At 39.5% G+C, this 27,333-nt stretch overlaps 1 protein-coding gene across 6 annotated transcripts; it reads left to right on the forward strand.

The window, feature by feature from the left end:
- Window positions 1–264: 264 nt before the first annotated feature.
- Window positions 265–26,178, forward strand: pecam1b (platelet and endothelial cell adhesion molecule 1b). 6 transcript variants are annotated; one of them, XM_077524153.1, is made up of 16 exons: window positions 265–354; window positions 451–486; window positions 4,446–4,742; window positions 6,673–6,954; window positions 7,037–7,309; window positions 9,089–9,361; window positions 11,097–11,375; window positions 11,593–11,871; window positions 13,476–13,577; window positions 13,696–13,726; window positions 18,680–18,759; window positions 20,316–20,369; window positions 21,387–21,476; window positions 21,905–21,961; window positions 23,998–24,020; window positions 25,922–26,178. In XM_077524153.1, the coding sequence occupies exons 1-16, from the start codon at window positions 309–311 to the stop codon at window positions 26,021–26,023; spliced, it is 2,304 nt and encodes a 767-aa protein (XP_077380279.1). In that variant the 5' UTR covers window positions 265–308; the 3' UTR covers window positions 26,024–26,178. The 6 variants fall into 6 exon arrangements, 5 of the variants coding, with proteins under 5 accessions (XP_077380279.1, XP_077380280.1, XP_077380281.1 ...); XM_077524154.1 differs by lacking the exons at window positions 13,696–13,726; window positions 18,680–18,759; XR_013283914.1 differs by lacking the exons at window positions 18,680–18,759; window positions 23,998–24,020; window positions 25,922–26,178 and having other exon boundaries at window positions 21,905–21,959.
- Window positions 26,179–27,333: the final 1,155 nt, after the last annotated feature.

The following is a 27,333-nucleotide window of genomic DNA, read 5'->3' on the forward strand; positions in this document are numbered from 1 at the left end:
CCTGACTCCTGAACTTCAACTGCTCAAACATTATTATGACTGTCACTCGACAAACACGCAAACACACACACACGGCGTCCAGGGAACATTCCACAGCAGCCCAGTGAGCCGGCGTGGACATCCTGAGGAAACAACACTGGCTTCCTGTCAAATGAAGCCAAGCGCTGGCTGCTGGGGACGATAACCGCTGCTGGTCGAGGTAGAGCGTCACCTTAGTGCCGCCCCGCCCCGCCCACCAACCGCGGAGGCCATTAGGGTCTCGGACCGTCGGCCGCAGCAGAGGATCATTGGAGAGCTCCTCGGACGCGATGGGCCGCTTTCTGCTTCTGTTGACCTGCACGCTCGTGTCCAACTGTAAGCGTTTGTCTTGTTCATTTGGAATTCTTCTTGGAGGAGCAACTTCGTTGACTGATCTCTAATCAGGTGCTTTTGTTTTGTTCTCGTTCCAAGACCTTCATCCGTGGAGAGCGGCCGACGCACAGTCCAGTAAGTACATGATGCTGGGAGAGTGGAGATTTTTTTTTTTTTTTTTTTTAGATAAAAAAATGTAGCGATTTCCAATTGACATCTACCAAAATGATTTCATGGTTATGTGCGTATTTCTTGATGGCGCCATAACAGGTTTTGTACAGTGGGGTTGGTGGTGTAATGACCAGGATTGTAATCTTTTGGGATTTTTCGTCATACTTAGTTTTTATTCCATTTTGACATTTGTTTTTTAAATACCAATTTCATTAGTTTTTGGGCAAGCTTGTTACTTTTTATTCGTGTTCCTGTTTTTGAAAATGCTTGGTTTTTAATGATTTTAGTATTAGCTTTAGTTTTCTTAGTTTTTTTTTTATTTAGTTTTTTTTTTTTTTTTTTTTTTTTTTGCTATATTGAGTATTTGCATATGCAAGATTTGAAGAAAAAAAAATGGTCACCGACTGTACAGATGTAGAGCAATATCGAAACAAATGCATTTTAAAACAACACCAATAGCTCATGTAGAATTTATTTGACGAAGGACATTTTCACTATAATGTTACTTTAAAATGTAAAGTGTAAACGTAAGATGTTTCAGTTAGTTTTTGGGTGTTTTCTTCTAAGCATTTTTGTTTTATTCTGTTAACCAAAATGATTTTGTTAATTTTAGCTTTAGTTTTGTGAACTGTCATAACCTTGATTTAGAAAAACAAATGTAGAGTCAGGTTAATAGATATATTGCTACAGATTTGGAAACACTATTGTGAACATATTAGAGCTGTCAAACATTTTTTTTTAAATCAGATTAATCACATCTTAGAATTTTGATTAATCACTTCATTAAAAAGGCTTTTTAATCAACATGTTTTAACAAATATTCTCAATGTCAAACGCAAAATGATTTACTTTAATGCATACAGTTGTGTTTATTGCTCAAACACGTAACCGTCCACTGTCAGCTAAAGAATCATCTGCAGTCAAAATTAATAGTGTGATTAATCCGCATTAATACATGATTTTGTGATTAGTTGATTAGTTAAGGCTTAAACTTTGACAGCACTAGAACATATATTCTATTTACATTACATTCAGATATTACATATAATATTTTGCATGATATTTACATATTTATGGTATCTGTTTCCTGATTATTGAGTGAAATCATTAAATGATCAGTCATATAAATGATATTAATTATTATATAACATATAGCAAGTTATTTCAGAAGTGTGTATCAAACTGGTAACCCTTTGCATAAATCAGCACCAACAAAGTATAATTCTCACTTTCAAAAAGGTTACCGACCCCTCAACTAGCGCAAATATTTGAATCATAACCTCTTTCTGGAGATTTACATTGCTGCCATGTTATTGTCCCCAAGGATTATTATTGGGGGTTTTTTGTTTGTTTTTTTACTAAATTGAAAGCCTTACTTCACATTACAATTCCAATAGTCTTCTTTTGTATACTGTACATGTCACATGTGCTGTTCAATGTGAGTTAGTGGAAAACTTTGTTATCACAGCTTTGGGTTTAGCCAGCATTTGCCCTGGTGGAAAAGTTGACCAGAGTGGTCTTTGGGAACTCGTCGGTCGGCATCGTCACACACGCTTTGCTCACTCACTGATGGAACGTTTGACTCGGTCCTCATCGGTTGCACGCCAGCTTTCATCAGGACCCGCTTGTGAAGGATTTCAGGAGCGGACGGTTTCGTACAGGCTGTTTACAGGCACAACCACCTGTTTGACGAGTCAAGTGCTTTGTTCCTGTTGTTTTTCTTCAAACTCCATCGTACGAGGGACTGGCTGCTTCTGCTTGGGTCAAAATTATACGTAAAGGCTCAAATATATGCAGGCACATCTTCAAACTTCAATCAAACTTTATTTATATAGCACCTTTCATACATTCAAAATGCAACTCAAAGTGCTGAACATCTATAATACAATAAAAAGAGAAAGCCACCCCTCCCCCCCACATCCCCATGATCGTACCCACAGACACACCCAAAACACGACAGACACATGAAAACCACAACATGGCAGGGCACAGAAGTACCCTGTAAGGAAAGGCACCCAGGGGGAGTTCGTCCACAGTGAGAGGGATGAAGACCAGCCATCCCTCTCACTGTGGAGGCTCCCCCATGAGGAAACACTGGAGCTAAACATTTGATAGATTGGAATATATTACAAAAAATAATTCAATAGTTCAATTTCAAAAGTGGAAAAAAAAAACTTTTTACTTTTCAGAAGTCCAATTCCGAGCAAATTTCAAGGATGAACATAAAATCTTCTTGTTTCTTTGACAATATTCACATTTCTTGAGATGGTTGCTTGACATTTGCTTCAGTATTCTTAGGTCACCTTCAGTGTCGTTGTCTTTTTCACCATAATTTCAGTCAAGCTTGAATGTGTCGATTTCAGAGCAGGGGGTTGTTTTGTGGTCGGCACGCTCTCGGGCCAGTTAGCTCCCCTCGCTGCGGACAGCAACACTAGACTTCCAGAAATTTCCAGTTCATTGTACACTCCTGGGTTGTTTCCGGACATCCAAAGTGATTTCCTTCACATTGTTTAGAAATCGCGCCAAAAGACATTCCCAAGAAATAAATAGATGAAAATTGACCATTTTTCAGATTAGTTCTTGACTGAGTTTCTTGGACTTTCCCGTTGTTATGAAAATTGGTCAAGCCGGTGAAACAAATCCTTTTTATGTTGATGAAGAAAAACAGTCACTTGTGAGAAATTCAGTGGGCTTGGCCTCATCAAAGACATTTTTTAGGAGTAGGTGATATGAATTAAAAAAAACAAAACAAAAAAAAAACAAACGCGATTTGTGTCAGTCATTCAGGACGATTACAATTTTAATCTAATAGACCCAACAAATGTTGGGTCAATGTTTCATTTATTCAAAAATATTTCCTGTGCAAAATGTTTCGACAACAATTAAGTATACTGCTTCTAAATCAGTTTTAACATAAACAAAACATTCACAGTTTGTGCTGAATTCCCACAATTAAGTACTTGGTAGCCATTGCTATTATTAGCCTGCATGTATATTTTTGATCCTGTGTGGATTCAAATCCCAAATAAATATAAACTTGTTTTTAATACAAATTAAAAGTGCACTTTTATCCCCCTTGACATGTTTATTTGGTGATCGTGTAGGTTCAGCTCAAACTGACACACGAAAGAAGCCAAAGTCTTCAAGATGTAACCTAAAACTATTCATCCATTTTACATGATGTTTTTTTTTTTTTTTAAACTCATTTACTCCCAAAAATGTATAAATACGTTCTATTTTAAATATTACCATGCGCCCAAAGATGTATTTATACGTTTTGGCTTTGATGCAGCCTCTGAACTGAAGAGAATGCTTGAAGCAATGGTAGTTATTACAAAAACGGCCAGTTGATGGCAGCAGAGTATAAGAGATCAAAAAGCTCTTTTCCCCATAGTTTTAAACAAATTTGTAAATAATGATGAAACTTAACCATATTTTAATGCTAATTGATGCAAAATGGAAAAAGATAGAAATATACTTCTTTTTTTTTTCCTGATGAAAGAAGAGGCTCTAATCTTCCTTTTGGTAGATTCCATGTTTTTATAACAATAGGACACAATATTCTATGGGTCTTGCAAAATCAGTCAAAATCCAGTCAAATAGCGAAAATGTCCTAGGAGTGAATGAGTTAAATATGGAATATTGTTGAAGTTCATTAAAATGCTCTCTGTATAAATTATTTTTGAAGTTAGCAGGATCATTTAGAATGAGACAAAATACTACATTTCCTAATGACTGATCTGAATCATTTGAAAGTTCTATTAAGATCGCTAACAAAACTGCCGTGTATCATTTCCACCACAAAGAAAGCAAATACAAATTTATGAGCCCTAAATAGATCCATAAAAAACAAAATTATAGAACACAATTGAAATGTCTTGTAACTGAAAAGTGTTACCATGTTTTTCAACCCCACCTTCCAGTCTTCACTATAAGGGACATCAGCATCTCTCTTGAACCCGAGGCCGAAGTGAAACGGGGCGCCAATGTGACCGTGCGCTGTCAGGCGTTGGTCAGCAGCTCGGGCACGCGGCCGCTGAGTCGCGAGTACACAATCTACAAGGACGGCGTGACCGTCTACACCAAGACCACCAGCAGCTCCGGCGACCTCCTGTACCGCCTCCCTGACGCCCGAGTGTCCAACACGGGCAAGTACAAGTGCAAGATCAACATCGAAGGCAGGACAGTGACCAGTGACGCCGAGAGACTCACAGTCACGGGTAAGTGCATTTTTTTCCTGTCACATTCTAACATAAAATGCACTCACAACTGAAAAATGACACCTCATCTGTACATTTGGTATTTTTTCAGATGAGAAAGAACATTTTAGAACACTCTTGTGTTTTTTTTTAGTCAGGCACGAGACAACCCATATATTAGAAATCTCTTAATTAAAGCATGCGTATGCACAGAGGAGCGAACGTTTGCAAGTGTTGGCGAAGGTAGCGAATGCACGCAACCGTCAGGGTTCAGCAGGGTTTATTCAAGGTTCTCAAACTTTCACTGAACAAGTTCGTCGAGTTTTAATGGTTCTGATTTAAAATGTTCAAAATATTCTTGCGAAAACAAAAAATATAGTCTAGGCCAGGGGTCTTCAACCTGCACCTCTGGAGCTGCATGTGGTTCTTTAATCCCACTCCTGTAGCTATCTCTGGTTCGCTAAAAAAAAAAAAAAAATAGTAAAAATTATTATATGTCTTTTGTTTTACATTGATGTTTTTAGATAAAATGTTATTTGACATAATTAATAACTTAGATTAAAAAAAAATAAAAAATAAGAATGATATCCAAATTTGTAAGTTGTTAGAAAAGGAGCCGAAAGGTAGATTATTTTTATTTTTTTTAATCACTAAACATGTCTAAAAAGTAAGTGACTACAAAAAAAGGAAACGGAAAAGCAGAAAATTACCATATAATGTACACAAAATTGCCCCAAAAAAGTCTGAAATTTTATTTTTAAAAAGGCAGAAAAGAAAACGTTCAAAAAATAACCACAAAATGTCCAAAAACAAAAGAAGGCAGAAAATTACCATAAAATGTCTTTGAAAATGCAAAAAAAAAAAAAAAGTCAGAAAATTCATTTTAAAAAGGCAGAAAAGAATACATTCAAAAAGTAACTATAAAATGTCCAAAAACAAAAGAAGAAATCCCCTAAATTAGCATAAAATGTCCACAAAATTGCCAAAAATGTCAGAAAATTAATAACAAAATGGCAGAAACAAATAGCAAAAACATAGCCGTAAATGTCCGAAAAAAGGAGGACAGGCAGAAAACTAAAAATATCAGAAATTTGACAGAAAGACGGAGAAGTCCACAAATGTATGGAAAACTAAGTCGGAAAAATTACACACGAAAAAAAAAAAAATCCAAAATGCTGCATATTTTGTATTATGGTGCAACTCGAATTAGCTCTTGGGCCCTCAGTACAGTAGACTAACACTCGCATACTGTTTGGTTCATCATAATGTTCAAAGCCTTTGAGGCTCCAGGCAGATTTTTTTTTTTTGGCCTAGAATGGCTCTTAACTCATTCACTGCCAGTCATTATAGAAAATGTTTACATTTCCAATACTCACGTGATATTACATTCAATAATTATATATAAACCGAATCTACCAAATAACAGAATAGACTCCCTACTTTTTGTCCCGTCCCGTTCTTTTATAATTGACAGCAGAAAAATGTAGGTTTGCCAAAATACAGCCATTTCTCCCATGGACTCTGAAACTGTGTTTATTTCCTATAAAATGGGGCTATGATGTCATCTACCGGTGGTTGGGCATCAGTAAAGTTGTTTCCAAGTTTGATATTTACAGTGGAGCATGCTCAGATTCGCCCCCATTTAGCACCGCTCTAAAAAATACAATTGACAAGTATACTTGTCAAAGGCAGTGAAATAAGGTAAAGGTTGCTGACCCCTGGTCTAGGTGAATGCCTGGCAAACATTTTATTTGTTTTTTGTACCGGAATGTGTTTTTATTTATTAGAGAGAAGTATCTTTGAAGAAATTGCAAAGTTTACTGTATTAAATGTAGGAATGAAATGTTTTTGCCTAAGAATGAAAAGAGTCAAGAAAAACAGAAAAATCCACATAAAGCCATCAGTGAATAAAATCTAAAAACAATCCTGCGTATATTTGCTCACACTGCAGGTTTATCCGCACCACTACTTCATCTGAACAACGCTGTTGTCACTGAGGGGGAGGAGCTAACAGCCAGGTGCACCGCGCCAGGAGAAACGGGTTCCATCATTTTCTACTTCTATGATGACGACAAGGAGATTCTGGAGGACAGGGTCAGCTCCAACCTGTCGGAGGTCAAGCTGCGCTTCAACAATGTTGGCATCCACAAGATGTACTGTTCCTACACTGTCCTGGTGACACCGTTCTTCTCCAAGTCCGACAAAAGCAACACTGTCACCGTTTCGGTCAAAGGTACTGTCTGGAGACATTTGCGAGTCATTCACTTTTCCAAATATGAAGGCGGTCTTTTTTCTGGTCGTTCTTGTTTCCACAGAGCTTTCCATTACACCAGTCATGGAGATGTTCCCTTACAGCAACATCTACGAAGGAGACCGACTTAACATTATGTGCACTGTCAGAAACCTCATTGGCAACATGCACGGAATGGTTCACCTCTACCTGAGCCGCGGCACTCAGCTTCTCAGCAGGGGCGACGACAACGTCAACCACAGCATGATCGCCTTGGCCAAGGACTCTGAGGAGTTTGAGTGCAGATTGGAAATGGGAAACGTTGTGAAAGTGGACACAAAGAAGATTTTGGTGACTGGTAAGTGCTGTATGAGTTTCCATTACATATTTTACAATTCACAGTATGAAGTACAGGAAATGTGGGGTAGGCACAGTGATAGCTGTGCTGAGCTGTGCTTTTATTTTGAAAGTTGTCCTTTTTTTCCTGTCTACGTGTTGACGCTATTACAGTGAAGCAAGGTAGCAAGCAAGAGCTACAGTTTTTTGTTGTTTTTTGCCTAAATCATCTGCTTATGATACAAATGGTTCCATTGTTTGTATTTCCTGTAAAATCTGGAAAAAAAAATGACTTCGGCAATTATTTTAAGAAGGTGTCAATATTAAGCTGAAATCTAAGTTGTTTTTTTTTGTGGATTTTTTTCAAAAAGAAAATCTTACTTAATTGTAAAGAAATACAGGCCAGGTAGTAAGCTGTTGTATACGCTGTTATTGTGAAAAATTTGAATAATTTGGAGTAAAGCCCACCCAGAGCCCACTTCTTGCCCATCTACTGCCCAAGTGGGATCCACCAGCGAAGCCCACTCCATGCCCATGCAAAACTAGACCGTGGTGCCCATATGGGCCCCAACTGTACGTGTTAGCTGAGTATTTTCCCCAAAAACAAACAACTTTCCTAATGTCAGCAACGTTCTTTTTTCCTGCACAGTGGAGGGAAGAGGGCCTAGATAATACTGTACGCAAATCTACAGTTTTTATTAATCACGGTATCATTATACATCAGTGTCAATTAAACTTTGATTGCCTGACAGCCCTAATTTTTATTCATTGGGTGTAATGAATAGATGTTAGCACTATTTTAGTTGTAAAATAATTTTCCATAGGTCTACACGTCGCAAATCTAGAAAAGCTCAATATCAACCCAATGTAGATTACTGTTATTTGTGACTTTTTTTTTTTTTTTTCAAATTCTCTCATTTTGAAATTAATACCTGCAACACAAAAAAAGCTGGGACAGGGGCGTGTTTACCACGGTGTTACATTACCTTTCTTTTTAACAACACCTAATAATTATTTAGGAACTTTTTTTTTAAGCTTTGTCAACGAAATTCTTTCCCTTTCTTGCTTGATGTACAACTCCGGGGACGCCATAGTTGTATATAATGTAATGGGCCAAACACGTTTAATCGGAGACGGGCCTGGACTCACAGATGTGCAAAGTACCCATGACATGAGTACTAATACACCTCCATACCAAGATTTTTCCAGATTCTCTGAATCTTGTGATGATGGATTATGAATCGTTAAATTCCTTGCAATTGTATGTTCTTAAACTGTTGGACTATTTGCTAATGCAGTTGCTCACATAGTGGTAAACCTCGTCCCATCCTTGCTTGTAAACAACTGAGCCTTTCAGGATGTTCCTTTTGGATGTATCCGCAATTATGACACTCACCTGTTCCCAATTAACTTCAACTGTTGAATGTTCCAAACAGGTGTTTTTGTTTGTTTGTTTTTTTGTTTTTTGCATTCCTCAACTTTCCCCGTCTTTTGTTGTCCCTGACTTTTTTTTTATAACATGCATGCATCCAACTGACAAAAATATAACGTTCATCAGTTTGAACATTAAATATTTCTTCTTTGATTGAATATAAGTTAAAAAAAAATTATTATTTTTTTTATCAGTGTATTCAGTTTTATTTACATTTTACACATCATCCAAACTTCATTGGAGTTGTTTTGGCAACCCGTACGTACAGCTGAGATAGGTTTCAGCTCACCCGTGACCCAAATGAGGACAAGCGCTACAGAGAATTGAAGGATGGATGTCAATGCATAATATTCTGGACTGTATCCACAGAGCTGTTTTCAGTGCCCACGCTCACCATGTCTCCAAGTGAAGTCTTTCAACGGGAATACATGACTCTGAGCTGCAAAAGTGAGCGCTTCGCCTCAGAGAGGCTCCATAGGGACGAATTGACTTACAGTTTGGATCCGCCAGAGAGCCTCTTGATCCCAAAGAGCGCCGGCGTGTTTTTTGGCAAAGCTCTGCTCTACGAATTCAACTACACCTGCATCGCTCAAGCCAAGGGCATCAGGAAATACAGCAGCCCTTTGACGGTCCGTCCTAAAGGTGAGCATGTACCCTTCTTTCACCACATATTACAGCACTTTCCATAATTAAATGCACAATCTATTCCTATTGGACAATTTCAAGTAAGCACATTTTTCTGGAATTTCAAAGGGTTTTGGTAATTTGCTTTGTAGCAATCAAATCATCTGTTCATTTAAGGGTGTCCATTATCCAAACTAAAGACATTTGCAGCTCGCCATTCATTTTGAACAGCCAGCGCCACATACTAATATGAACGTCCCGTGTTCATTGGCGGCATTGTAAGGCAGGAAAAGTGAAAAGAAACGTGTTCTCATCGCTCATGTTATCAAAATCATTCGCCTCCGAATTATGATTGTTTGCTTTGCTTCCTGCTCTCTGTAAAGGTCTGCTTATTTCAGCTTGCTCAGATTTTGTTTTTGAACGAGGAGATGTGATTCTGCCACTGCCTACAAACTATGAAACTGACTTCTTGCTTTATCACCTATAATAGCTTGTTTTAAATTCTCATCTCAAAATCTCATAATATCAATGTTTTATTAAGTATTGTCTGACCCTTAACACATCGGGCCCTATTTTTGTAGCAAAAAGTGTTGTATCTTAATTTTTGTGCCTGGGCAAGTCTAGTTAACTGTGTGCTACATCTGACAATTAGTTGACAGAAAGTAGACTAAATTTAGACCAGCTTAAAGCAAGTCTAATTTGTGGCACAGGTGGTCTGAAAGCCTCGAGAGACCAATCCGACGTCGGGAGTCGGACAGCGTTGGGTCGACACCATCCGCCGTCTGATCAGTATATAAATTACTGTCATAAAGTCGGATCGAGTTGGAATACATCAGCAGGGCGTTTCCAGCAAATTCGGCATGTTGAATCGGCATTGGGGAATTTGATCACTGTGATTGGTTGTTAGCTAGGAAATCAGCACACGGGCCAAGAAGAGGAAGTGACGAACGCGGATAAACGTAGATGACTTTGTCTCTTTGGTTCAAGAGAAACCAGCATTGTATGATATTGCCGTTAAAAGGTTTGCCGACAAATGTATGAAAGCCAAACCATTGCATGACATGGGGACGCGACTGGATATAGCAGGTAGAATTTGCTTTTATATACGATACCGTGCAAAAAGTCGGAGGGTTTCATTCACGTGGGAGGACATTGTGAAAGAAAAAGTAACCGGTATGCATTGTTTACATTTTTATATACAGCAACCGTAAAGAGGTTTCTGGTTGCTTTTTAGGAATAATGACTATTGCCACTGATAGTGTGGAGGGGGCATGCTCTGGAGGTACGTAATAGTCGGGGTCGGTACGGTGTGTATTTACGTCATTTTTCTATGACACGTGCCAATGCCTGGGCCGACGCCTTCAAATTTGGCCGACATCAGATTGGTGTATCTAGGCCTTAACGTGATTTTGATGGATTTGATCGAGGAGGTGCAGGCAGACTGATTCTCCCACAATCCCCCTGGGCCGTGGCACAACTATGTACAAAACATTTAACTTATCCTCGAATTTTTGATGACTTCAAAATTATGCTGAGTGCCATTTGCATTGACTACTAAAATCAGCCAAAAATATCACTTTCAACATAATTTGTAATGCAGTGTAAATGAAATTTAAAATAGTGAAAAATCAAGTTGTGAAGTCCATACACATATACAGTATATATGAATACGTCCTGTATGGTATCATGTGTGCGATATTTCATCAACTTAAGGTCTATTGAAGTTTGTTCTATTTGTGTTTGCCCACTTTAGTGACTGTGTCAACACCAAGGATCTCAGTGGTTGGCCGGGCGGTACTGGGACGTCCCTTTAAGGTCCTGTGTCAGTCGGACATCGGCAGCCTGCCCATAAACTACACTTTGCTGAAAGAGTACGAGCAGCTGAGCATGGCCAGTGTCAAAATGCCTTTTGAGCAGGCTGTGTTCACCGTCACCATCCACCAGCCTGGCGAAATAAACAAGTTCATGTGTGAGGCCAAGAACAGTCAGAAGGAAGCGCCGCTCAGCAAAAGACTGGAAGCGACTGTTGTTGGTAAATATTTCACACGGCAACTGTCTATAGTATTTGTGAATTTGCCTACTCGATGATTTTTTTTTGGGAGGGAAGTGCAGTGAGGCTTGAACCCATAGATTGCCCTGAATCTTGCTTTTTCCAAACTCAAGCTTCTCAAAATGGATGCTTGAATAAAGATGAGAGCCTTGACCATTATAGCCCATCTAACGGCCCTCCTTTTTCTTTGTCTCCACAGTGCCTCTGTCTCATCCGACGCTCACGGTCATCCCCATCTTGCCAGAAATTGCAGAGGGAGATCATCTGTTCCTGATATGTGGTGTGAAAGGCACCCCGCCCATCACCTTTAAGTGGTATAAAGATGGCGGCAACAACCCGGTCTTCACCACCACCTCAGACACGAACAATACAGACTTCCAGATTGAAGCGCTGGCCAAAGATGACAGTGGGACCTACTACTGCGAGGCCATCAATCACGCCAACAATGTGGTCCGCAGCGCACCGGTCACCATAGAAGGTCAGGATGAGCTTCGTTCACAAACTGGATCATTATTATCTCATAGGAATGTTGGGGTGGCACGTTCAGCAAACGTTTAGCACATTGAGGAATCAAATCCACGCTCCAATGTTTTTGTGTGGCGTTTGCATGTTCACCCCATGCTTGCAAGGATTTTCTTCAGCTTCCTTCCACATTCCAAAAGCATGCATGGTAGGTTCACTGAAGACTCGAAATTGTCTTGAGGTGTGAATGTGTGTCACAGATTAATTATCAGTAACTGTTGCAATAAGTGCAGTCAATTTCAATTCAATAAAGTTTTTCTTTTTTGGGATTTTCTTCACTTGTTCATTGCAAGATCTTTAAGAATTCTAAATACGCTCTAAAAAACAGTTGGGTCAAAAGTAGCCCCACTATGGACCGAACCACCTTATGTTCCAATTTGACCCAACTTTCCGGGTTGTTTTATACATAATGACCCAATTTTAAACTGACCCAAATAGATGATCTCACCCAACTTTGTGGGTTGTTTTATAAAATATGACCCAATTTTTGACCCAAAGTTGGGTCGAATTGACCAAAGTAGAGGCTCTAACCCAACTTTCTGGGCTATTTTATACAAAATAACCCTTTTTTGTGAAAAACAAACCAGAAAGTTGAGTCAAATGGATCCAAATAGAGGATCTAACCCAAGTTTCTGGGTTGTTTTATACAAAATGATCCAATTTTTGACTCAAAGGTAGGTCAAACTGACTCAAATAGATGATCTGGCCCAAATTTCTGGGTTGTTTTATGCAATATGACCCAATTTATGATCCAAAGTTGGCTCAAATTGATCCAAGTAGAGCATCTAACCCAACTTTCTGGGCTGTTGTCTACAAAATGACCCTTTTTGTGCAAAACAATCCAGAAAGTTGAGTCAAATTGACAAGTAGAGGTTCTAACCCAACTTTCTGGCTTGTTTTATACAAAATGATCCAATTTTTGACTCAAAGGTAGGTCAAACTGACTCAAATAGATGATCTGGCCCAAATTTCTGGGTTGTTTTATGCAATATGACCCAATTTTTAACCCAAAGTTGGGGGAAATCGACCAAAGTAGAGGATCTAACCCTACTTTCTAGGTTATTTTATAGAAAATGACCCAAATTTTAACCCAGGTGGGTCAAATTGGCACAAGTAGAGAGGGTGTCCATTTTTGACCCATAATAGGTTTGTTTTTGACCCAACTGTTTATAGAATGTAGGAATGTAAAATAAAAAACTAAGTGGCGAATGAATGTCATAACGTTCACCCTCTTTCTGTTGAGTATGCCAGAGATGGCTGAGTTTATCGCCATGGAGAGACATTAAGTTATCCATTTCCTCATCCAGTTTCTTTCTTTCCTTCTCTCGTTTAATACCTTAATACCTAACCACTTTTTCACCTGAGCCACATTGTAGATCTCAAATGACACCACATTTACATACTTGGCATCTTTTTTATTTGCCATCCACATTCTAGTAGAAATGCTTCAAAAACATAATTTTCCCTCCCTCCATCTGTTTCTTTAGTCAGTCAGATTTCAAATTCATTTTTTTGGTCATATGTCCAAATTTCTCTCCTTGACTTTGTCTCTCTCCGCAGTGCGCCTGGCCCTATGGAAGAAAGCGGTGATTGTGGGCTTCTGTCTGCTGGTGGTGTCGGTGCTGGTGGTGGTGTTTGTGCTGTGCTTCAGGTCCAAGAGAGGTAGAGACACCTACAATCCCGCAGCAACTCACACCTCCTTAGTCTGACTACGTGTGAAGCAAGCTTCTCCCGCCCACTTCCTCCTGCTGCTCTTCTCACATCTCCTCTCTTATTGTAGGTAAAAGGGAAGCAGCTGCTGAATTGTCAGTGTGAGTTGGCTCCACTACTTGCTTCCTCTCATTATGACAGATGGTGTATAGCTGCGTTCGTCATAGTTGTGTCCGTATTGTTAGGTTGGCTGAGATGAGGGTCGATGCAGGGTCGCGAGCCCAAAGATTGCATCTTGGGTGTCCCAATCAATGTTGACAGCTCTGAGTGAAGTTGTGATAGCACAAAAATAATGCCTTAAGATCCCATTTTACCCCTACTTGTAAATCTATACGGTACCTTCAGAAAAGCCAGGTTTTTGTGATGTGAAAAAACGAGACCAAAACAAACCATTTGTATACTTTTTCCACCTTTTTAACAAACTGAAATTCTATAAAATAGCAAAAAGAACACACTATTAAACTGCAGCTCCTTTTGAGTTTATTATTTTATTTTATTTATTTATTTATTTATTTATTTATTTTCAGCCAGGGGCCCATCACTATGGCACATTGTTGTCTTAAATTGGTGAATATTTGCCTGATTCTTTCTTACGAAATTGCGCCAAATCTGTCATAATACAAACACAACTCTGGTCGGCCCTCTTCGGATCATCCCACAGATTTTTAATTAGAATAGAACTTACGGCGGAAATTTGTCACTAGGGATTTTATTACAGTCTTCCATCGCTATAACGCGGTTCACTTTTCGCGGTCTCGCTGTATCGCGGATTTTTTTTTAAGTGCAATTTTGCATATTTTTTTACAGTAATATACCCATTTTATAAAATTTATCAAGGTTTGAACATTGTCAATGTTTGAACAAGAGAGAAATGTGAGAACATGTAAATGCCTCAATGAGAAAAGTGTATAAATTGTGCGGTCGGGGATTTTAGAGCCTTAAAACATTTATAAGAATTGTAAAACATAAAGCTAACTACTTCGCGGATTTCATTTATTGCGGGTATTTTTTGGAACCTAACCCCAGCGGAAAACAAGGGAACACTGTACACTGCAAGAAGGCTTTTAAAACTATAATGTCGTGTTTTACAACAGTCAGGACAATGTACTGGTGTTTAGCAAGTCTGTCGTACAAGTTCTGAGCTTTGAGTTTTGAATTGCGTCTCCATGCAGCCTTTCTGTGTGGACTGGTCACCAGGTAACCACGGGGTAAAATGACAGACCACCATTCACACTCGCATTCACTTATACGGGGACGGACCCCATGATGCCTGGTAAGCGTCAATTGAGTCAGATGCCATAAATTCCGGTACCGGTAGTGATACAAAATCCTCACAAAATCCAAAATTAAGCAACAAAGTCTACTGACATAACTACAAGCCATGGTTTGAATGACCATTTAAGCTTGATTTTCCTTGTTTTTGCGCCCAACGCATCCTTTGGGATTGTGGCCAAAAGCATCAGCCTTGGTTTCATTAGAGCACAAAACATGACCTCACATGCCTCTGGGAGATTTCACGGATGTTTTGGCACTATGTAGACAGGCTTCTGTATTACCACTCTACCTCACATACAAGACATAGTATGAAGGATCAGGACACAGCCAGTACTTTCCTAAAATTCCAGCAGCTCCTTAAATGTTGCTGTAGACCTTTTGTCAGCCTCCCTGTCCAGTTTTCTTCTTAACCTTTCATACATTGCTTAGTCATGTCACTGCCATATGGATATTTTCTCCACTGTGTGTTATACTTTTGTACTATTCTCCTAACTGATTCCTTTCAGTAATGAGATTCCCCCAACCAATGCTTTGAAATCTGTCAGCAGACGATGTTTTTGATGTAAGATGCCACTAAAAAATTAAAACTGAAAAACACCTGGGGCCTCATTTATAAAGCATGCGTCCGATCAAAACGAGGCCAAAACTCTACGTACGAACATTTCTGCGCCAAAGGTGGTATTTATGGAAAACAAACTGAACCTGAAACTTTACGCACCGCCACATCAAGTCTGTACCAACTGTACGCAGTCCGCACATTCTGGAGATGTGGGGAAGCAGCAACACAAACAGCTTTGTGGTGCATTTCGATTCCTCAGATGCATGTATACTGGATGTTGGGTCACATTGCAAATGTCATTAAAGGCTAAATAAAACTACTATATTTACACAAGACAGTAAGGATAAAAAAAATTAGCAAAAATACAGTCTGCTACAAGCATCTTTGCTATGGAGCTTGATATAATTGTAGACTTGTCATGCAAGCCGTGATGCTGGATGAAGATTCTTACCCAACTCATCGGGAATAACAATAATACGGCGGCCTATTGATTAGGGATGTAATGATAAGGGCAATATCGTGATATTGTAGTATTAAAACTGCCACAATATTGTCGGTGTCATGTTCACAATATTTAAAAGGGAACACATCTGTTAAAAAAGTCGGGTTGATTTCCATTTGTGCAGCTCTAGCACCCTATGGTGGCTAGTTTATTAGTGCAATTTAATTTTGATTAGGATGTTTTGGCCCTTCTATGTTTAATATCTACAATAATTGTCAGATGAAGGGGATCGTAATATGTTTGTGAAGCGAGTCAATATGTGGAGGAACTTAATGTGTGCATGCATTAACAAGTAAGCGCCTCAATATTGTTATTAGAGATTGTAGGTGGTTTATATGCATTGCTGTTATGTTCAAAAGCACAATATTGTGCTTTTTCTTTTGTATGAGTTTTTTATTTATTTTTTATTTTTTTTACAATATTGTGACCTTTTTTAAATATCGCTGACACCCCCCACAATATCGTGATAATTATCGTATCGTATCGTGATGTTTGGATATTGTTACATCCCTACTATTGATCACCTAATTTTTGCCTCTGACTCAATTTCCTGAGTGCATTAGAAAAGACTGAGTTATGACAATAAAATTGGTCAAATTATTTTCTTTATGGTCACCTTTGTATCAGGCCAAATCATAATTTTTTTAATTTTTTTTATTCTTCTTTTTTTTTTTTTTTTTTTATCTACCACTGTGCGCACTGCGGCGGCATTATTGCAACTCGTCCTGGTTGCTTTTATTGACGATGCTCCCAAACAATCACGACCTTCTGTGACTCGACCTCTCCGTTTTAATGTACATCTTTTTGTTTTTTAAATCATATTTTTAATATTATTTATTCACACAATAATTCTATGTACATCTTGGTGAAGTTGGCCTTCTTTCTTGCCTTTGCTTGACCAAATTGTTTTGATTTGTTGTTCGCCAACACGTGCTGCTTATAAATATGCAGGTTAATTGATTTGCATTGCCAAATCTGGGGTGAAATAGGCGGACTTGGGGCGGGGGAATGGTGTGGAATCTGCTGCGCACACTGGTTGGCATCATGGCATTTATGCTGCAAAGGGAAATTGCATGCAAGTGTGCGTATGTGTGACTATGCATGGGTTTTATAAATCTCAATTTTTTCCTGCGTACGTCGGTTTGGGTTTTGTTCGGGAGTACTTTTGTACGTAGGTTCTCACGCACAGTTTTATAAATGAGGCCCCTGAACTTTAATTGGGACAAAAAGGGCTACCGAGCTTGAATGTGATTGATCAGTTCTTCGTACAATTACAGCCTTAATTTTAAGGTAGTGTGCACACTTACACAACCACTTAATTCGGATTGTTTTATTTTTACTCTCTCCCCTAAAAGAAACTCATCCAGGCACTTCATTATGGACGTTGCTTTGTGCACTGGGGGCACAATCATGGTGGAACAGCAAAGGGTCTGTCTCCCCAAATGAATGTTAAAGCGTAGAAAATAATTATGATACCGAAGGGACTTGGAGGCTTACACAAACCTGACCATTGCTCAATTAAAAAGTGTCTCTCAGTAGTTTTGCTTTTTTTTGAGTGCAAAACAGACTGTAGGCCTACTGGATATTATGTCTTGATTATGCCTCCACTTCCTCTCATTGTACAAACCGACACGACAGGTCAAACTATCTTAGACAGATGAAGCCATCTCATGATGGTGACATTCTTTAGAACCAGAGTGTGCATGGTTACCATCAGCAAAAGGAACATTTCTCTGCGGTACGACAGTTTTTGATAGTAGAATATGCAAATTGTCTCTGCATGTTCCACTAAAGCCCAGATGAGTACAAAGAGCCCTGACTTTTAAACTGTGACTGTGCCTATCAGCTTGTATCTTCCCTTCAGTTTCTTGAGGATGGGGGAATGGTGGCAGGTGATGTCATGCTCATCCCCACAGATATGTAGTGTAGGTTGTTAGCTAGAGTACAACACAATTGGAACGGAAACTGAAAAAAAAAAAAAAAAAAAAAAACAAGAGGCTGGCTTCGAGCACAGCCCAAACTCCAGCTCAGACTCCAAGAAAACTGGAAAAGAAAAAGTTTATTTGAGCACACATACTCACATGTGCACCATGCACAAGCTTGACACAGATGCTGCAGTTACGCTTTAAGCCAGAGGTGGCAATCATGAGTAGAAAATGGGCAAACTCCACAACACAACTTTAAACGTCATCACTCCAAAACTGTTTTAAATAGCTGAACTATCGTTGGTAACTTGATGAAAATGTTTGTACACGTTCAAAAAAAACACAGAGCTGTCAACTTGTGATTTGATCACTCAAGATGTCATCACCGGATCAAAACGGGCATCCGAAAAGTGTTGAATAATAACCTGCTTGATGTATTGCATGATTAAGTCCATTGAAGAGACTAGGGAGATTACTCCCATTATGACCGCATGTGGCCTTTTGAGTAACAACACAAAGGTGTCCTGTTACAGTATATAAAAAAAAAAAAAAACTCTTTTGTAGCAAATAAATAATCGTTCCTATTTTTTTCCAACCAATGAAATGAATGGGTGTTAGTAAGAAACTTTATATATATTAAGTGGTACTTGCGTTTGTAGTCTATGAACTTGGGCACGTTTGACCTCAATAGGCTTCAACACACAAAATCTCTATTTTGTTCTCATCTGACATTTTGTAGACTTCAAATAATCTGACATTTCGTCCAATTGACTTTATTCTCACCATTTCTCAGAAAGCCTTCGAGCCCTAAATCAGATGACTCTTTAACAGTGAGTCTAACCCACGACACAGAGGTTAATAATGCAGCCCCAGGTAGATTATTTTTACTTTTTTTTTTCTTGTGTTCCACTGGCTGTCATCATCAGTCATTACTCCAACCACAAGTCCTTCCATAGCATGTTGTTTGTGGGAGCCATATTGCGATCCATCCTCACTCCATCATCCATGTTCTAATATGCATGCAGGGGGTCATGTTGTTGTAACCTGACTAGCTTTGTTTTACATAAACATTTGTTTTGTTGTTGATATCCTGCTCAGTGTTACGTGTGAGAGTGACATTTTGCATGAACATTGTCTCACTTTGTGTATTCCCGAGGCAAGCAAAACAGGAATTGTTGTAGGGACGGTGTCTCGACAAGCAGGAAGAAGCTGCTTACAGTTGAATGCTAGTTGAATGACATTGTCAAGTGTTGCAAAGTGCTTAGTGCGCCCATTATCATCTTGTTCCAGACGGAGTGCCACACTATGATGGCATGGAGGGGAGGGTGACCAATGGGACACGAGCTAGCGCGCTGTCGCTTCCCACTGACATCAGCAACAGGAGCAGCTTCAGTATTCCGGCCACAGTGTAGAGATGCCCTGCTTTGCAAGGGGCGGGGAGCAAAAAATAAATAAATAAAAATTGAAGATTCTCCAAAAAAAAAAGAGGAACTTTTCCCACTTTTTTCTCTGTGGAGGAATGTGTTACAAGAGAAAGGACTCGCCTCCTGCTGCTCCCTCTCCCCTCCCCCTGCAATCTAGATTTTTTTTTTTCTGTATTTGTTATTTTTATTTAACATCACTGTCTTTGTCCTGTGTTTCTTTGTATGCCATGTGTCCGTGGGTGCATGTTTTTGCATTGTTGTGACTTTAGCTTTGTATGTTTGAGCATCATTGTTGACTGTTTTGAATTTCAGATCCCTTTTTATCACCATCATAAGTCATGTGTGTGTATATTTTGGTTGAATCCTTGACTTTGCTTAAAACCTTTTAGAATAAATAAATTGGTTCTATTTAGACGCGTGTCATCCCCATTCATTTTGCTGCAAATTTTGCAAACTGTATATCACACTAAACAGATTTGTAAATGCTTCTTTTATATGATAGCTTATCATTATGCATTGTGTCCTACAAAATGTGGTACGCAAAAGACCAAAAAAAAGACTCAAACAAACTTCACACTAGGATGATTTATTTCCCAAAAAGGAATGCACTACAGTGACTTCCTTTACAAAGTGAAACAATGGACTCTGTGCAAAACTTCCCATGTTGACACAGAACAGCTTTTGTTGGTTTGAATGTGCGTAGCATGCAGAGGAAATTAATCTCATAAACCTTATTTAAGCAACATGAGATTACATTACCAGCTGGAGATAAGCAATGCAGTTTTGTCACCATAATCAAATTCACTCAAGGAAGACAATCGAATACAATTAACACATTCAGATGTTCCTAAACAGGGTGCATTTCATGTGGAAAAGACAAAGTGACATGATATTCTCACTGTAGTGATGTAATTTGGCCTGTTGCAGTATATAGGTTCTCCCCGCAGAAGGTATTAAGTCCAACTACACTTATTGTCTCATTGTGCTTATATTTCCTCTGCACAGGGAAAGTGGAAAGAGTAGACATCAGCGTGTGGAGCGAGCGGCCGCCTGAAACAGGTTAGCATGTGAGCTTGTCATTGTAAGGCCAGATGGCAATGGAGCAACGCATTCTCTAAGTTACATCAGACAGCACTCCTGATTTTGAAGACTTGGGTAGAATAGAATGTCATGGTAGAGTAGAGGCTTATGACTAAAAGGCAGATGTCAAAAAATACCTTTGGCACAGCCTTCATCGGCTCATCATTCATTTTTCTTGAGCCACAGCAAAACAGGTGCCAGGTTTACCTGTTTAGGATCTATTAAGCACGACACAAAAAAAAATGAGAGAAGACACTCAGTTCAAGGTTCTCGAGAAGAGAGGAGAGGAACTGACTGATACAATTCACTCCTGCACTCTCTGAAGATTCCTCTCCTCATCCTCTGTATTTATTTGGTTTTCCACGCCACTAGTTACATGGGTGTTCAAACCCTAAAACTCCATATGCAAGGCATAGTTGGAAGACAGTGTACTTGTTTGTCTATGTGTTGTACATGTGAGTGGAAGATTGCTGAGTACATATGTGGTCAAGTTTGCAATCATTTCTTAAAAGAAAACACGTGGCCTCAGCACTGGTTCGAACCATTCTTCTGCGTTAAATGTTGTGGTTCTTCAGATTCTTGAGCAAAGCATTCTTCATTGCAAGCAGAAGCAATTCTTCATTGCAGCAAATGTATGGTAATTTATCTTAAGATAACATATATAGAGAGACTATGTGAATGTGAGTGTGGAGCAAAGCAAAGCATTCTTCATTGCAAGCAGAAGCAGTTCTTCATTGCAGCAAATGTCATGTGTGATAACTTACTATTTTCAATTATTCCTACAAAAGGACAAAAAAAAATCTAACAGCCAAGAGAAACACTACGGAAGTAGACCTTTTGGATGAATGTATAAAATTTCAAGGAGCAAATATTAGAATTTAAGTTGTAAATGTAGGTCCTGGTAATTGCTTGTGATCGTTTTTAGAGCGATAGAGATAGCTTGCCAGCCCTGACCGCTCACCACTTTATCTGACTTTCATTGATGTTCCAATGCAGCCAATGATGAAGAGAGCAGCATGGTGTCTAATGAGCCTGATGTGGAGTACACTGAGGTGGTGCATCCTCAACCAGCGGACCCCGCCAGAGGTAATGAGGCCACCCTCTTCTCTATCTCTAACTAGCCTTCATACTTTTTCTTTTTTTTTCTGGACATTCATTTGCCCTCCCCAGTCCGTTTCATATCTCCCTCTTAAAAAAAAACATCCCCTTTGTTGATAAGGGAGCAACACTTCCTAGGAGGGGCCTAATTACTCCTAATCAAGACATCTCCAGGTAGTTAGAACTGTTGGGATAACTGTTGGTATTTCCAGGACTGTTATGGTTGTTATAAACAGGAAGGGTTGAGTTAATTGCTGAGCTGCTCTCCGATATGGGCTCGCTCTTCATGCATGTCCTGTGAGCTCAACACTGTCTATTTTTGCATTTGTGTTAATTATACATCAGACACTGCTTATCGTGACCATGTTGCCTTTTGATGACAAACCAGGCTAATGTTTTGATTTTTACTTTAACAGCACCGCTGAGGAAAGGCACAGAAACGGTTTACAGCGAGCTACAGAAATCTTCACATGGTGAGTCGGATGTTTTTTAAACTTGCCTTGACGGGTATACAATTGTCGGTTTTATATTGCATGTTTATTTTAAGAATTTGTAAGTTTGCTCACTTTATAACAGTCTCCAATTTTCTGTTTGTTGTATTTCAATAAAACATTTTTAAAACACACAATTGAAAAATGTTAACTATTGTACCTTTTATTGAGTAAAATAAGCATTTGCAACAACCCCGGCAAAATGTTTGCTCCCATAGATTGGCTGATGGGCATTTGGCACAGAGCTGTACCCAATCAAACATTATTCCTGTTCTTATGTCATCACCCAGCAATCATTAAAGTCTTAAGCCCAATAAACACTGGCTGTAAAACGGGCGCGGTGCGTTCTCCGTACGGCGGCCGTACGGACGCCGCGAGGATAGAACGCATTCAAGTCTATGTGTCAATTCACACCTGCTGCGGTGCGGTGCGGAACTACTGCGGCGATGCGGAAAGTTTCCGCAAGCGTTCTATTTCTTTCAGACGCCGCATGCGGAATTTCGTGAAGCAGAAGAAATTACACGAGCCGGACAGGAAATCGGGCGAGCTCGTTTTTTCGGGAGGGACGCTAGCTAGCTACATAACATGACACGAGTCGGACATTTAAGACAAAAAATTAGCTCAGAATAAATTAAACATGACAAAATGAGACTAGCGGCACGGTGTTTGAGTGTTTAGCACGTCCGCCTCCCAGTTCTGAGGACTCCGGTTTGACTCCAGGCTCCGGCCTTCCTGGGTGGAGTTTGCATGTTCTCCCCGTGCCCGCGTGGGTCTTCTCCGGGTCTCCTCCCACATTCCAAAGACATGCATGGCAGGTTAATTAGGTGCTCCAAATTGTCCCTAGGTGTGCGTGTGAGTGTGGATGGTTGTTCGTCTCTGTGTGCCCTGTGATTGGCTTGCAACCAGTCCAGGGTGTCCCCTGCCTACTGCCCAGAGCCAGCTGAGATAGGCGCCAGCACCCCCCGCGACCCTTGTGAGGGATAAGCGGTCAAGAAAATGGATGGATGGAAAATGACACTATTTAAAACACAAATCGTACTTACACCCATGGTAGAACAGCCATGGTAGAAGTCCCAGAAATAATGTCCAAAAAGCATATCGATTTGACAACAGACAAGCGTGGCTATTGTTTACAAATAGGACTCTATATACACGGTTGTTATTGGGTGAATTCAACTCTCAGGCATAAACCCCACGTGATCTTGTGGTCTGTCGGGAGCAGATTTCCGGACACGCAACGCATGCGGTGTAAATTGCAGTCCTTGCGGAAGCCGTGCGAAAAACGCAACGCGTCCTTTCCGCAGTCAGTGTGAATTGGGCTTTACTTTCCAGTCTCTGAACCTGCATGGGCAAAAGCTGCCGAAAGATGTCAGGGACAAGTTTATAGATGTGCACAAAGCTGAAATATGTTACAAAACCATCAGCAAAAGTCTTGGTGAGACAGTGATGACTATCTGCGCCATTAGATGAAAGTGGGAGACACAAAATGATCATGGATTTCCCTTGGTCTGGAGCTCCATGCAAGATTTGTGCAGTGAAGATGATCACAAGAAAGTTAAAGAAGGAGACCTTAAGTACAGTGCACAGAAACTTTGCGATGTTTCTGATCTATATTGCCAAATCCGTTTCAACGTTAACATGAAATCAAGGAGGTCGTGTTACGGATGGTTGGACAAGTTCAACCAAAATGACCAAACTGACCATTTCCTGTTACTACTGGCAGGAACTTCCTGTTATTGAAACAGCAGCCAAATGCAGTATGCTGTCAAGCATCCCTCTGTGCGCTAGCACTTCCTTGCCAGCAGCGACTAAACAATTTTGCATTCTTGTAAGACTGTGGATTGAAATGACAGCTGTAGGTGCAAATGGCATCTTGCTCGACTTTGCTCGTGAAACAAAAGTGAGTCAGCAAGGGCAGCTGCGTCCACGCATGTGCCCCAATGACTCATGATGAATACCTCTCATGAGTAAAAATAGTACACGTACAATACAGCTAACCTGTGATCTTTTCTCTGTAGGTGCTGATGACCATCATGGCTATGTGAGTTTAAATCAATCACCACCACACAGCCAGGCTTACTATTATGAGCAGTGCCTCTTTTAACCACCAACTCCAGTAGTAACAACATTGCATACACTATTGTAATTTTTAGGACGGTCTACCAGCTTCAACTTTCAATTCATATTTTGGTGGTGGGGGGGGGGTTCTGATTAATTATAAGTCAATATATATATATATATATATATATATATATATATATTAATTGCTCACCTGTGAACTTTCAATCAAATACATTCAGGCATCTAGCATGTTATGCTTAATAGTGTTGATTTAGTTAACGAAAGCCAAATAAAAATATTTTCGTGAATACACATTTTCCACTGGACGAAAACTAGACTAGACTAACTGGGACTAAATTAGCATGCATTTTCGTCGACTAATGAAGACGAGGCGAAAATGTTCTTCACTTAATAAAAACTGGACTAAAATCTATGGACATTTTAGTTCATGAACAAAAACAAGATGAAAATTATATGATTTTTTTAAAATCCCGTCTCTGCTTATCTGTCACTGTGACATTTGTAATGTGACCCACGGTGAAAGGTTAAAAATAAAAAATAAAAAATAAAAAATAAAAAAGTAAGTATGGTTATTAACGTAACATTAATCCAACAACAATACAGTAATGTTGATCCAACCGCTAACTAATGCTGGCTAACTCGCAACATGGAGCCATAGCAGCCACTTGTTGATCAACTGTAATTGCGTGTGAAGTTGTTTTTCATCAAAAATATGGGAGAAATTTTATGTGAAATAGTTTTAGACCCGAAATGTTCAACATTATCTGCTGACAAAGGAATATACAGGGGTAAAATAACTGTCCTGACTAAAATGTTGACAGTTTTTGTTGACTAAAATTAGGTGAATAAAATTATATTTGCTTGGACTAAAGTAAAGACTAAAATGCTCGACTTATAGTCGCCTAAAAGTTGACAAAAACAAGATGAAGTTGACTATGATAAAAACTAACAAGCATGATTGGCACTGGACTAAAACTGAGACTAAAAATATCTGATAAAATTACACTAACACCGACACATCCATTTATGTCTGATCTGCTATATAATGCACTTAACGCCTCCAAGGGCTGGAATATATCACCCTGAGTCACTGAGGGGCTTTTCCCCGTCACAGCAAATGGCGCTAGCCACCTGCTAGCTCACGGGCTAACAGTCCAATACATCCCCGTCTCTGTGTTTAGGTCCACATAATAGAGACTATTCATTGCTTTCCATTTCAACATATCATGGTAATCTGAAGAACACAAAATAACACTTGGCAGTGAGCTCTGTTTTATAAATTGTGGCATCCAGGCAAGATGGATTTTTCAATGTGTAGTCATAGCTAGCTACTGCTACAACTGCACGTTGTAGTTGTAGAAATGGACCAAGTAATGCACAATTGTGCTGGGTAGCCATGTTTTAGCCACACCCGAAGTGTCGTTTTATGCAGATACTAATTGTATTTGTGGACTTGACTTAAAACTACAACTCTGACTACATAGGCTACATACCACTGCATGGCATGCTTCAGTCCCTCCCTGTTTCAGTGACCCTCAGCAGGCCAATGATCTAGAGCATGAGGGAAACCGCCGTCAAAGTTTCCAGACAAGAACAAAGCCGTTTGGGCTGGGGCTTCCTTCCTTATCAACCCCCAAGATCAGCGCTGCGCCTCAGTCAGATTACCTTGAGGCCAGACTCAACTTAATCATTTCTCTTCATGACCATCATGACCTAACGCCTTGATAACATTCCAGTGGTTTGTTGTAATTGTGATTATTCGTAACGCAGAATGTTTTTGCTGTGTGTCAAGGGTGGTAATAAGATCAGATGATGATCCTTGAATCAACGTTAACGCCTGATGATGCACTGTGTGCGCAGGGTTCTGTGGAGTACGCAGATCTCAATGGTGAACAACATGAGATGAATCACTATCCAGTAGAGCACAACAACTGCCAGGATCTGCCAGTTCCAGTGGATTAGTCAGACAAATATTCATCAGACATTGTTCTGTTTCCACGGCACTTACAGGTCATAAATGCACTGAGTGTCCTCTTGTAGCCTTTCTGACGTTGCTATCAGCTTCATCAATGAATGCTGTAAATATTTGCTCATTAATAAAAGCACGTGTCATTTTTGCTGTGTTGTGCCATTTTTTGTGGTCAAGATGTAGCAGCAATATCTAGCATATTTGAGAGTCAATCCATTTTTATTTATATAACCCTTTCAAACAGCTGTAGCAGTCACAAAATTCCCTCACTATCTGAAATGAACCATCTATTAATAATTTATCTATCCATCCATTTTTCTATACACCAGTGAGCCGGAGCCTATCCCAGCTGACTTTGGGCACGAGCACATGGACAATTTAGACTAGAGGTGCCCAAGTCTGTTCCTCAAGGGCCTCTATCCAGTCTGTTTTAGATGTTTCTCTCCTCCAACACACCTGATTCATATGATCAGATAGTTATCAGGCTTCTGCACAGCGTGCTGATGAGCTGATAATTTGACTCAGGTGTGTTGGAGAAGGGAGACATTTTAAACATTTTGGATAAGGGCGCCCGAGGAATGGACTTGGGTACTCCTGGTCTGGACCAAAGCCGGCTGGTTCATATTTTATTTTGGAGCCATCTTGTGGCGCACTAGATGTATGGATCACTAGATGGCACCGAGACTTTAAGAGAGAGAATTGGAGCGACTAAAGAGTGGCTGCCATCTTGAAGCAGTCTTCATTTATTTCTTTTGGTGAAGATCAACAGTTCGGAAAATGGATGGAGACTTTAGGCATGAGCAAAGTTGTGAGGAAAAAATCTTTTTGAATTGCTGAATTTTAAGCAAATTTTACTTTTAGAAAATTTTATTTTATCCACCCATCCATCCATTTTCTTGACCACTTATTCCTCACAAGGGTCACGGGGGGTGCTGGAGCCTATCCCAGCTGGCTCTGGGCAGTAGGCAGGGGACACCCTGGACTGGTTGACAGCCAATCACAGAAATCTTATTTTATTTTATTTATTTATTTATTTATTTATTTTAACGTCAGACATGGGTGCAATGCAATAAACATATATTATGTAGATTGGTAAATTTTGTAATTTCTTTTTTTTCACAAATTAATACTAATAACCAGTGTACAGTTTATTTGTTTTTTGTACAAATTATTCAAGTCAAGTTACTGACCAATCTAAAGTGTTGAAAACAGTTTACGCTCTTTGATAAGGAAATACTAACTTTTTTTTTAGGTCTCCTAAAAAGTGATGATTTTGGCGGTGCAGGTACAAGGATTCGGATTC

The sequence above is a fragment of the Festucalex cinctus genome, chromosome 6 (genome assembly GCF_051991245.1).
Source record: "Festucalex cinctus isolate MCC-2025b chromosome 6, RoL_Fcin_1.0, whole genome shotgun sequence".
Taxonomy (NCBI): domain Eukaryota; kingdom Metazoa; phylum Chordata; class Actinopteri; order Syngnathiformes; family Syngnathidae; genus Festucalex; species Festucalex cinctus.

Coding starts and splice junctions, on each gene's coding strand:
- pecam1b (XM_077524153.1), top strand. CDS start 309: ATGGGCCGCTTTCTGCTTCTGTTGACCTGCACGCTCGTGTCCAACT. Junction 9,362..11,096: donor TTTGACGGTCCGTCCTAAAG/GTGAGCATGTAC, acceptor TGCCCACTTTAG/TGACTGTGTCAACACCAAGG. Junction 11,872..13,475: donor CGCACCGGTCACCATAGAAG/GTCAGGATGAGC, acceptor CTCTCTCCGCAG/TGCGCCTGGCCCTATGGAAG.